Source organism: Fulmarus glacialis, unplaced genomic scaffold (assembly GCF_000690835.1).
Source record: "Fulmarus glacialis isolate BGI_N327 unplaced genomic scaffold, ASM69083v1 scaffold11417, whole genome shotgun sequence".
Lineage (NCBI taxonomy): Eukaryota > Metazoa > Chordata > Aves > Procellariiformes > Procellariidae > Fulmarus > Fulmarus glacialis.
In genome coordinates this window covers 54,934-67,107 of record NW_009221309.1, presented here as the reverse complement: position 1 = coordinate 67,107, position 12,174 = coordinate 54,934, and the positions used below count along the sequence as shown (strand labels likewise).

General features: G+C 40.5%; 1 protein-coding gene across 1 annotated transcript in view; it reads left to right on the top strand.

Moving 5' to 3' along the window:
* Positions 1 to 12,174, top strand: part of SWAP70 (SWAP switching B-cell complex 70kDa subunit) — a gene marked incomplete at its 5' end in the record, with an annotated part of 30,585 nt that overhangs the window by 9,542 nt on the left and 8,869 nt on the right. The window contains 4 exons of the mRNA XM_009581063.1: positions 5,944 to 6,171; positions 9,719 to 9,865; positions 10,137 to 10,245; positions 11,555 to 11,736. Of these exons, the coding sequence (XP_009579358.1) occupies positions 5,944 to 6,171; positions 9,719 to 9,865; positions 10,137 to 10,245; positions 11,555 to 11,736 (666 nt within the window). The remainder of the gene's footprint in view (positions 1 to 5,943; positions 6,172 to 9,718; positions 9,866 to 10,136; positions 10,246 to 11,554; positions 11,737 to 12,174) is intronic.

Below are 12,174 nucleotides of genomic sequence, written 5' to 3'. Positions count from 1 at the left end.
CTATATCACTATTGCACATGGAAAGTGGGGGCCCGGGTGGGAGCTCCTTCCGCTCCCTGCCGCTGGTCTTTTCCACTAGCTCATCTGAGACGCAGACATCCAAGTGTGTGTTTCCTTCAGCTCTCACAGGCATTACCTCTTCCATGAGAAGGGTAAAATAAAGGGAAGAAAGGTGGAGAGAATTGTAGCCGTAAGAGGAGAAATATTTCTAGTCTGTCATGAGTTTCCCTTACAACTCACCTCTTAGTTGTTATAGGCTCATTTGTGTGCCTTGGTACTGTTTAACCAGACGTTTTCTGTTTTATAAAAAGGTTTCCAAACACTTCCCCTTTCTTATTTCTGGACATGTGACTGCAGCCTTGGGAATGCTTTATCGCCTGAAAGCTGTAGTATGTGGTTAGCTGTGTTTCTGGGCCATCCTTAATGGTGAAACTTGCAGATAATGTGCATTGCAAGCTGCACACTCTTTGTGTGTTGTAATACAATGTTCACATAACTTAAGTAAGCCAAGCATGTTTGGTGTCTTTGCTTTTTAAGCCTGGCTTCTTGAGGAAAGAAGATTTGTACAGTCATTTTTCACTTGTCCTCTAGCCTTCAACTGTATTAACACGTGGCATTTCTAATCCTCCTAGTTAGGACAAAGAGGGTCCAAACCTTGTATGGCTTTCTGTGCATTTGAAAATGAGGTGATGTTTTTTAGACTGCAGAGGTGAAAGTCTGAAGCTGTCCAGTGGTGATTCTTCTGGAGGTATTTCTTGCAGAAAAAGTTTTTTTGTGACTACGTTTGCTTCCTTGTTCTGCATTCTAGTATCAGAAACTGATATAGTGAATGAAATAGTGGGAATTGAACCTTGGCCATTCAGAAATAAAATCAAAACTGATACAACTAGAATGAAAGCTGCTTGTGTGGGGTTTTAATTGACCCATGACCTCTACAAGTTGATGATGATGGTTAGAAAGATGTTTAGTCACTTGTGACTTGCATCAGTTCTTCCCATTTCACTACTCTTTTCCTTGATTGCTGCAAAAAATAAGACAGCTTTCAGCTTATGCAGCAGGTTGTCCTTGGGATTTACATGTTTATATGTTACACTGTTTTTTGAGTTGATCTTTAATATATTGCTTAATGCTAATTTAATTTTAAAAAAAAAGAAAGAAGATAATGGCTCACACTGCATAATGAACACAGTTTTTGCAAAGTCTATTCATCCAGAGTAGTTATTGTCCATGAAGTTTAATAAATTCTGGTATGGGGATTTTTTTGTTGGTGGAAGGGAAGAAACAAGTATTTGACTTCAAAGTAAGTGGTGTTCTGATGGGATGGAAAAAAGGAATTGATGATGACTGTGAAAGGGGATATAATTGCTTTCATGTCTCTTGCCCAGTAACATGTACTTCCACAGAATTTTGTACAATGTGAATAGACTTTTTACATCTGCTCTGTTAATATCACAAACCTTATTTGAATAGCATGAACCAGAATAGCCTTGTCTGCTCTGCTCTGCTGGGCACAAAGGCTTCCTTGACATTATTTTTCATTTTTCATCTTCTAAGAGACCCACTTGTATATCAGAAAAATATGTGAAACATCTATGATACTTCATTCCCCTTGGAGGATAGTGCCAGGAATACCTGAAAAAGCAAAGCAAATAGGTATTGAAACATGGGAAGAGAAAGTGCCCTCTGAAAGAAGGTATCAAACAGGCTGCATAGCTCATGTTAAAGACCCTCTGTTCTTTATATTATTTTTGCTTTCTCTTGGCAAAATTCTGGCTGAAATGTTTCTCTTGATTTGAGATGGAAGCTGTTTTTCATACTGTGGAGCCAGTTAGTCTGTACTGGCGTATGTAGCATTAGCAACCCCCCTGTGTTTTTACGTCCGTATCTGAAAGTGAGTAAGGTCCAGTCAGAATAGCAGCAAACGTTGCTTCACGTTTGCTTTTCGACACTCTACTTTTTAACCACAAAAGTAGGTTATGTTTGAGCCAGTAGACTTAATTTGTCAGTTATTTGCTGAGTTGACATGTCTCTTTGTGGAGGAGGGGAAATGTTTGCTCTCAGAGGTTCCTCATTTGAGCACGGAATGAATGGTCTCTTCTTTGCTTCCACGCTTACCAGATCCAACTTACTTTTTTATATTTACCTCACACTGTTCCATATTTATACCCGTCCCCAACACTCACTGTTGCTATTGAGCAGATATGTTAGATAAAACATATCTGGGACTTTGGTTAGCCATGTATTTATCTGAATGCAAAATAAAGCTTTTTTTTTTTTTTTTTTTTTTTTTTAAATTAAATTGTAATATGCACAGGTCCTTTTTCAGTTAAGATGACTTAATGTATTTTAGAATAATGAGATATTTTATGTACTTTAATGAGATTTGTGGTCATGTTAGTGACTTGCAGGTGGGGGGTTAGCAGACTTAAATGTTTAAATCTGTTCTAATAGCCAAAATAAGGTAAAATGTGTACAAATTATATTAAAGGAAAGGGTATGTTGAGTTATTTTTAGTGCATTACATGATAACGTGTACTAGCCAACAGTTTTGCCTTGCTTCTTTTCCAGACCATTAGTTTGATATACATTTTGCTCATATGGCTTGAGCAAAAAAGTGAAAAAATCTATTCAGGTATGATTTTTTTTGTGTGTCCCTTTGTCTGCAAGTAAGTCCTAGTACTTTGAGATAATTAACCAAAGGAATTTGAGAGCTGCATGCCTTAAGCAGTGTAATAGGTTGTGAAATCTTGGAACAATACATTTTAAAGTTAAAGTTCATTAAGTTTTAATGATTTATTTTTTTTTTTTTTTTAATTTGGCAGGTATATTATCTACGTAATTAAGCCTCAGTTATTTTAGCTTTCCTTTCAACTAAAGTACAGGATCGTAGTTCAGAACTGGTGCTGTTCAGAGGGACTGAGCTGAGTGGCAGAATGTGTTTTGAACATGGGGAAAAAAGTTACTCTTGCATTGATGCCAGAGCTCATTTCAGCTCATCAAATCCAGGTTTTAGGAGGTTTGTTTTGAAACAGGTTTGTAATGCTTCTGTTCTTGCATGCTGTGAAGGGCTTTTTTGGGTTGTTTTTTTTTCTATAGAACTTGCCTGGAGTAGGAAGTAAGCTGCTTCCTGCCTTTAACTGAATGCTGAGGATTTATGGTAGCTGATGCTCAAAAGCCTTGGATTAATTTTTTAACGTAAGGATTTTGGAGAGCTAAAATCAGCAAAGCATATTTTAAAGATTTTTAAAGGAATTAGTTACTGAATTTTACAGAAATCTAGTAAAAGTTATATGTTGGTTGCTTGGGAGGGCATGCTAAAATTTCCATGCTATCATGTGACTGTATTAACTTCAGCAATTCAGAGCTGTACCTGGAAACACTGCAAAGCGTAGTTTTATGACTCGTTCTGGTGAACAGTCAAACATGAGCAGCGGTGACCATCGCACAGCAAACCCTGGCACTGCAGCAGCAGGAGGCCCGTGCCACCCTCTCCTGCCTGCCGCGTGCAGCCTGCGTGGAGGGTGCGAAGTGGGTCTGCAGGTGTGCCCTCCCCGGAGGCTGCTTTCCTCAAATGGCAGACGGGAACAGCACAGAGCTGAAAGTCATCTTTGCTGATTACCATAAGCCTTGTACCCTGTGCTAGTTCCACTTGTCTACAATTTGAATGCCACTTTTGCAGAGCCCTCTCTTCAAATCGTATCTTTGCTAGTAAGAATTGCATGAGGAGCTAAAAATACTTACATGCCTTACTCGGTGAACCTGAAATTAAAAGCAATGCTCTCTACAACTTCTGTACCCACCCTGGAGGCGTATTCTGTGCCTGGCTAGCCTGCCTTCTCTTAAGACAGTCTTTACGAGGAGGATACGACAGCCACATCTTGGATAGATATGTGCTTCTTGCTCATTCAACGGAGCTGGAACTTTCCTCTAGACTGTGCAGTGGCTTTCAAGTAGCTTCTCCATTTTGCTGTGGCGTTAGTCCATGTGCTACTAGAGTGAGACTAAGAACAGTTACTGAGCTGAAATAATAAGAAAAGCCCACGCATCTGTAGGGTGAATTTGGTAATTTACTGCTTTGCCAGATGAGTATGTTTCTTGATCACGGATGTGAGGGGAAGGACGGGATTGGCCTGTACCGGTTGCAAGACAGAGAAGCAGCAGTCACAAAACTAGCATGTATGCTGCATCAAAACCTTGAGGCCTGGGAGTCCTTGTGGTGAAATGTGTGGGGGAAAAAGCACTTCTTTATTTCTTTGTACTCCCAAATCTCTTATGTAAAGACTGCTGGGTGCTCAAAAACCTATTAGACCAGCTGAAAAGTGACGCAAGCTGTAGCTGAAAAGTTAATTTATTCTGTGGTGAAACATCCCCTGGCTCTCTCAGCTGGGGTTTTTCTTACCTGTAGGAGAAATTACATTGTGTTTTCAAGTAGTGCGGAGGAATAGAGATGAACCAGCTGCACGCCTCAGTCGTTTTTGATAGTGGGATTCAGACTCCTGAGTCACTTAGTGTTTCTAAAACCACACCTGAAATAGGTGAACTGAAAGTGGAGCAGACTGTCCTGAAGGATCAACCTTCAGAAAAGCAGCACTGAAGGAAAGCCGTGTTATTTTCACATGCACAGAGAGAATCTGAAAGGATTGTGGTGCTTTCCCTCACCACCTCCACCGGGCAGCGTGTTCCCACCCTGCCGTATCCCTCATGCCTGTAGAGAAGCAGGGGCCCTGGCCTGCAGCTTTGTGGACCGACCTGCTGGGAAGTGGTCCTGTGCTGGCCTTGTGGTGGCTGGAGAGAAAGGCCAGCCCTGTCCCTGCGGTGGGCTGGTGCGGGAGGGTGCTCCGGTGCGGGGTTACTGAGCACCCTCTCCCCTGGCTTCCCCCTTAGGGAGAGCACAGGCGGCCTTACTGTCTGCCTTGGCTGGTTGCCCAGGGCAGTCGGCTTCCCTGCGAGGAAACAGTGAGCCATTACCCAAAATAGCAGAAGGCCACATTAGCTTGGTCTGTCTTCAAAACTGGGTTAAATGCTGTGATTGGTATCCTGTGACTTTGGTCATAGTAACTTAGAACTGAGTGGCTTTTACTTTGTTGTGTAGAGGCCTTTGTAGGAAGAGCCTTTTGTTTAAAGAGCCATGAAAAGCATTTTACATGTGCTCAAAGCTGTAGATGGGCTTAGTTTAAAATACCGAGAACTAGTTTAAAGCGGGAACAGTAATGAGTTTAAAAACAACATAAAAAACAGACAAAAGAAGAAACCCAGCCTTCTTTCCCTCTTTTTCATTCTTGTGTTTATTTGACTAGTGTTATTACCCTGTGTACGGTAATGCTTACAGAATGATGAAAGATTAAAGGAAAAGGAGAGTTTATTTTGGAAACAATAAAAGTGGACGTGAAAAATTTGTTCTTTTACTTCTCTTGATACATCTGCCAAGACTGTGTCCAGTGATGGAGTGCTGGAGAGCTAGAGAAGAGGGGTCAGGTGAAGACTAAGATATGTGATCATACCTTGGTAGTTTTTCATTTCACTTCTTGTCCAAACTGCCATCTTTTCTTAGGTTTTCTAATTTGTTTGCTTTTTATCCTACAAGAATACTTTTTGAAACTTCTTGCTTTCTCACACTTCAGTCATCATGGTTTGGAAGCTGTTGCAGGGAAGGTCCCATGTGTTCTGTGGGAATCTGAAATATTAAAAGAGGCTGTCAGGTTCAATTCTTTGTTTCTTTACTACGAAGAGAGTAGCTGCGGGATGGGCTTGGCAGTCAAAAGTTCAACTGAGACAGGAGCCTAAAATTTTTGCTAATTAAACCACCTACGTTTAGGGGCCTACATGTGAACGTAGGAATCTAGCTGTAATGATAGTCTCTAGAGAAGCTTAGTTTACAGCTCCAAAACCCTTAATTTCCATGCCTGCTGAAAATGATTAATTTCTGTTTGTATCTCTGTACAGATTGAATATTTACTTAAAAAACTCACCGAAGCAATGGGAGCAGGCTGGCAGCAAGAGCAGTTTGACCATTATAAGATTTCTCTCAACACCAGTCGAGAAGGTCTTTCTGTATGGGAGCTGATCGATCTCATCGGAAGTGGGCAGTTTAGTAAAGGGATGGACCGACAGACGGTGTCCATGGCGATCAATGAAGTCTTTAATGAGCTCATATTAGATGTACTCAAACAGGTAAGAACCACAGAGAACCAATGTTTTAAAGTAGAACAATTTATTGCGTAATTAGAAAATGTTCAACTTGTACTGAAATTTCTTCACCTGATGGATAATGAGCAGGGGGAAATTAGGTAAATTACTTATAAGGGTTCTTTAATATGAGCTTATTTTTATAAAAGAGAAATTGTGCTGCTGTTCAGATTGTTGTAATTGTTGCAGTATTATGAATGAGTTTGTTTTTAGAAAGTAAAAGAAGCATGCTCTGTCTTGAAATACAGCCTTTTTTTATACTAGTATCAACTGCTTATTAGCTGACAGAATAGCTGCAACACGCTGTCAGTTCTTAAACTGGTCACAACTCTTCAATCTTTGAAAATGCTTTTTTCTAGTTTCAGTTACATTGTAGCAAATATAAGTTGTGCTGATGATAACCTCAGATTTCAAACAAGGGGGTCTGGAGAAAGGTATTGCTCCAGCTGAAAGGTTTGCTAAGTTGCCCCACTTCAACAGGGCAAAAAGATGTAGAAGAGCTCCCGAGCTCTCTCCCTTCTTGTTCTGCTTAGCAGGCCACATGACTTACAACTTACTTACCTGTACTCAAACGCAAGAAGTCATGCTGGCCTTTATATTCTTAGCAAACTTCTGTCAATCTTCAGTTTCTTCAGATTTCCAGTGGCTGGATTATCAGTTTAGGAATGGCTTTAAAAACTGCATTTCTTTCGTGGGAAGTATAAATATCACAGGGACCTAGGGGTCACAGCAGAGCTTACCTAGAGAGCTATTTAAAACTGACTTTTACCTGACAGAGAATTTTTTCATCTTTGATTTCTTGGCTTCTTGGTGAGGAGAGAAACAAAGGCTTTCTTGGCAGGCTTTCCAAAGCTGTTCTGAAGAAATCATCAGAAGGTCTTGGCAAAGGAAATTCTTTCAGAATATCCACAGAACAATGCAAAAGTCTATTTTTGTTAACTGCTGGTTGCCTGTTGGAGGTGAGGGCTGGGGACACACACACACACAGAGTCAGTAGAGGGTGAAATGAAGTCATTCTGCTTTTTAATACCATGAAAATAAAATAACCAGTGTCAGGTCAGTCCTTCCACTTGAAACTTGTGAGGAAATCAGATTTCTTTTTAGTTTTGATACTGCATTGTGTCTTTCTTCCCCCGCCCCCCCCCGGGCTTTTTTTTTTTTACTGTCTCCTTTCTTTCCTCTCTTGGTGGCTGGGCCTCTTTCTCAAGGATGTCTGAGTGCCTTTGAATGGTTCCGTGACACTTAAAAATAGTTTGTGTCAAGATTTGGCCCAGCACCTCCTGGACAGTCACTGGCCTAATGGAGAACGGAGTTCCCTGTGTGACTTACAGACGTCTGGTTCAGTCGCAGCTTGTACCCTGATACCTTGTTGATTCACAGAATTGTCCTGTTTATTGCAGTATATGATTACTTCAAGGTAATTAATGACATATCGTATCATAGCCAAGTGTCATACTACCCGTTTTATTGTACACTTATCCTGGATGTCCAAGGCTTATGGAGGGGTAGCAGTGAAAATTAAATTTGTGATACTTAGTTTGCTGAAAGACATGTCCTTCATGTGATAGTTGGTGTGAAAAGATCCCCAGGAGCTGTCAGTGTGCTCTTGGAAGGTGAGAAGCAGCTGATGCACTGAAATAATAGATGAAAATTTTGCAGAAATTTGGGGGGAAAATATCAGTCTGACTTGGCTGTGAAAGCAAATTCAGAATGTCAGGAAGGGGAAAAACACCTGGTTATGACTTAGACTGTGTAAGGCATGAAAGAATGAAGCTGCGGGAGTCCTTTACACACCCTTGCGACCACCCAGACCTCGGACTCGAGTACGGAGGCAGCAAACAAAGCTGTTTTTCTGTGCATTTCTGTTTTGGAGCAAGGGGGTGGGATGGCACAGGGGAATAGGCGCGGCCTTGGCTCTGGCCATGTTTAACTGGCTGGAAAAGTTGATGAGCTGTATGTGTAGGGGGGTTGTTTCTTTTTTGTTTGTTTTGTTTTGTTTTTTAAACAAAAGAGCTTCTCCAACTGTCCTGATTTTTTTTTTTTTTTCCTCCCCTCAGACCTGTGCAGAAAGACACCTTTGACTTAAATATGCCACAGCACATGTATTTGCCATATTTTTGTACCCAAAATTGCTATAGCTAAAAGCCATTACAGAAAAGTGCTCCTTGGTCTCCTTTCCAACTTTTCCATCCTCTTAATTTGGAATACTTTGAGTACAATGCTTTCTGTATGGCTTGTTCATAGCTATATTGACGTAGCTGTTTCAGTTTCATCTGTGGTTTGACTTATTTTGAAGTTAGAAGTCAGGCAAAATTATGGAAGTAATTGGGGAAAATGCTTTCAGAAATGGCAGGTATAGCTGGAACACTGGCAAACTTTGAAACTCTAGATTAAAAACTGACTAGGTCACAGCAGTGCCCCTGATAAGATCACTAAAAATCAAATGCCTGAAAGAATGACCAATTATTGTATCATTCTCTGTGCACCTTCTTCCATGAGATGGTTTTGAATTGCCATAGCTACACTGGATAATGTATAACAGGGTTACTAGTATAACTGCACTTAGTATTAGCTTATATTTTATATATGTTAATATTCAATAGAGGCAAACTTGGATGATTTGGTCATGATACCAGCCCTATTTATTGTCATTACAGAAGATTATAATTTTTATTCTTCTATTTGTATAAAGCTCAGTGGCAAAGTATGGACTTCTCTTTCTTCTTTTGAAGTAGTCTTGTTAAGGCTTGCAAGTGTTTTTCTCATATAGGAAGTTGAATGGATCATCTTTCAAGGAAAATAAAATACCGTGAGTGAAATCTTGGCATTGTTTTAATCAAGGTACAACTCTGTTCCCTTAAGGGAAAATCCAGGCTTCACCAGTGTTCCCATATCCTATCCAGTAAAGATGCCAGGAGTATGGTTCTGTTATCCGTTTCTCTAACATACACATACCTCCCTCATCCTATATGGGATCGCTTCTTCAATGGGGTGCAGCTAAATGAGCGTGTTGGCAGGGTAGAGCCACTCCCAGGGCAGAGGTGCTTCTGCTTTGTCCCTGAGAATATCCCATAACAGGCTGGATTTACAGTGCATAGATGCAGGCCTACATCTGTCACTGGGGCATGCTTCCACACATGCTTCCATGCTTTTTTAATAACGGCTGTCATTAAAGTATTACAGGTGAGCCTTAGTGATGGCAAATGTCTGTGCTTGACTGAAGAAAATTAAATAGTAAAGGTCATCAAAGAGGCCAGAGAGTCATAAAAATAACTTGATAATGACATAATAATTGTTCAGTTCTTCAGGTAACCCAGTTACTTAAAAACTGGACAGGAGAACAGTGAGTAGTTTCTCATGGGCTAAACAATTAGCAGTGTGCTGGTATTAGGAATGGAAGTGTGTTGGTGAAGCATTTAGGGCCTGGAGCTAACTTTTCCGTGTGCTCTATTGGGCCTTTAAGCCACATAACTAGAAGACCAGGTGGTTCAAGAGATGCCGGGCATTTCAGCTGATCTGTTGCTTTTTACAGGGCTATATGTTGAAAAAAGGTCACAAAAGGAAAAATTGGACGGAACGATGGTTTGTGCTAAAACCCAATATTATTTCCTACTATGTAAGTGAAGATTTAAAGGACAAGAAGGGGGACATCATATTGGATGGCAACTGTTGTGTGGAGGTAAAAAAAAAAAAAAAAAACACCACCAAAAAATATGAATGTCTCTACAGATAAGAATTAATTCTTTTTTGTGTGCAGGATGGATTCCTGATATCTTTTGTTAATGGAGCTTTTTTTGCTGTATATAAAAACAGTTCATAAACACTCTTTTAATAAAGGTTTTTAGTGCTGGTATTTGTAGTGCTGCAACAGATAACTGCATACGTGGGGCTTGACAATGTAACTTAGATTTCAGTGTTTGCAAAGCTAATCCTTTTGTTACCCGTTCCAGGCCTTGCCTGACAAAGATGGAAAGAAATGCCTTTTTCTCATAAAATGTCTTGATAAGAGCTTTGAGATCAGTGCCTCTGATAAAAAGAAGAAGCAGGAGTGGATTCAAGGTGAGGTTTCAAAAATCTTAGTTATGTGAAAGTTAAGGGAAGCTGAAGTCTTTCAGCTGTGCTTTACTCAAATTTGAAATTCTTGGTCTTGTGATTTTTTCACGTCTCCATTTTGGGCACATGGAAAGGATCTTTAAGGAGCCTGAAACTCAGGAAGAACTAAGGATCCACGTCAGGGGAATTGGTTTCTGTCATTTAGGTGCCTCAATTTAGGCAGCCATAACCAAAATGAAATGGATATTATTGTTGTTTGCTTTTTCTATATTGGCTGTACTTCTAGGGATGGGGAAGGGAAGAGGAATACAGTGTAAATTGATGCTTTTGGGGAGAAAGGGAAAGCTTGTTCATTTCAGCATCATAAAATACTGGCTTTGCTTTTACAGTTTTGCTTGAGGTAGTATGATTTGGTGAGCTGAGGATAAGGCTGGGAATTCCTTTTCTATTCTCACGGTGAAGTTATTCCTTCTGAGACCTTCCCAGATACGTGCTGAGTGATACTTATGTGCATCTTTTGCAGAGTGAGGTAGAAGCCCTTGCAAAGCCACTGTTGCCAATGCCATTGAAGTATGTACAGCATTTAATTATTTGGAGCTGTGTGCTTTCATTTGCACTTCCCTTTTTACCTAAAGCATGTACTTAATTGCACCAAAGTCAGATATATGACGAATGATTACTTAGTTCCAAAAGGAGATCTTTTTTCACAGTTGTAGTAGTTGAATAAAATATCAAAATCATCTGCTACTCCTCAGCTTTGCTCTCTGCGTATTTCCTCACTGAATATAAGTGAAGTGAGAGCTACTGTCTTACTGGGAGAAAGCTTTCCCTTGGAGTATCAGTAAGAATAAATGGTTTAAGGTTGGTTCCAACTAAGGGAAGTAAGTGATGTATATATTAGACAACATCTTACTGCTTGATTAGAGTCACTGAGTCTAAGTAGTAAGAAATCTTGAAGTGTTGGGTTTTTTTTTTTTGCAGCTAGGCGTACAAGTCACTTGTATGTCCATGTCCTGTTAGAAATCAATATTGGAATTGACATAAGCCATTGGAATTGCTGAGCCTTATCCTTGTGGCACGCAGCCAATACTGAAAGCCAAGTGTCTTTCACTTTTGGTTTGTGTTGACAGCTAGGCTGATGAGAATTAGGAGAACTGGCAACGGTTATTTCTGATGTAAAAATACATTAAAAAAAAAACCCCAACAAACAACACACCAGCACAAGTATTCATTCACTAAGGCTATCCAGAAAGTTTAGCATTTCCCTTCACTGGAGTTATCTTCCTCTCCCTTTGTCTTGCATGTTCCTTTCCAGCCATACAGACCACTGTAAACCTGCTGCGAGCAGGGAGCCCTCCACCCCACAAAGAAGCACGCCAAAAACGAAAAGAATTGCGCCAGAAGCTGTTAGCTGAGCAAGAGGAGCTGGAGCGGCAGATGAAAGAACTGCAAACAGCTAATGAGAACAAGCAGAAGGAACTGGAGACCGTGCGAAAGGTGGGAGTCGAAGCTGCTAACCTTCAAGCTTTAAGCTCAATCTCTGTGGTTGAGCTGGGCTTCTTGAATTATAATTAGGCATCTATTTCCTGTTCAGGTGTTCAGACACATTGAGCGAACTCCTCCAGAGGAGGTGAGCTTGTGTCAGCCTCAGCCCCTTGAGCAAGCAGACCTGCTGGTTGATCCTGCAGTAAAGCCTGCAGCATTGACTGCTTCAGCAGGCTCGGGGTAACTCATGTGGCGCAGCCCTGTACTTATGAGAGTATTGTGACACTAGTGTAGAAGAAAGCCCCAGCTGTGAGGATGGTGTTTGGGGACTGGAGAGTTTCATATTTTCAGTTACTTGTGGGTTTTTTTGTTTTCCTTTTCTGTCAGACATGTCTGTCAAACTTGGGGCTTTCCATTAAGATTTTCTTACAATTTTATTAAAGTAGTTTG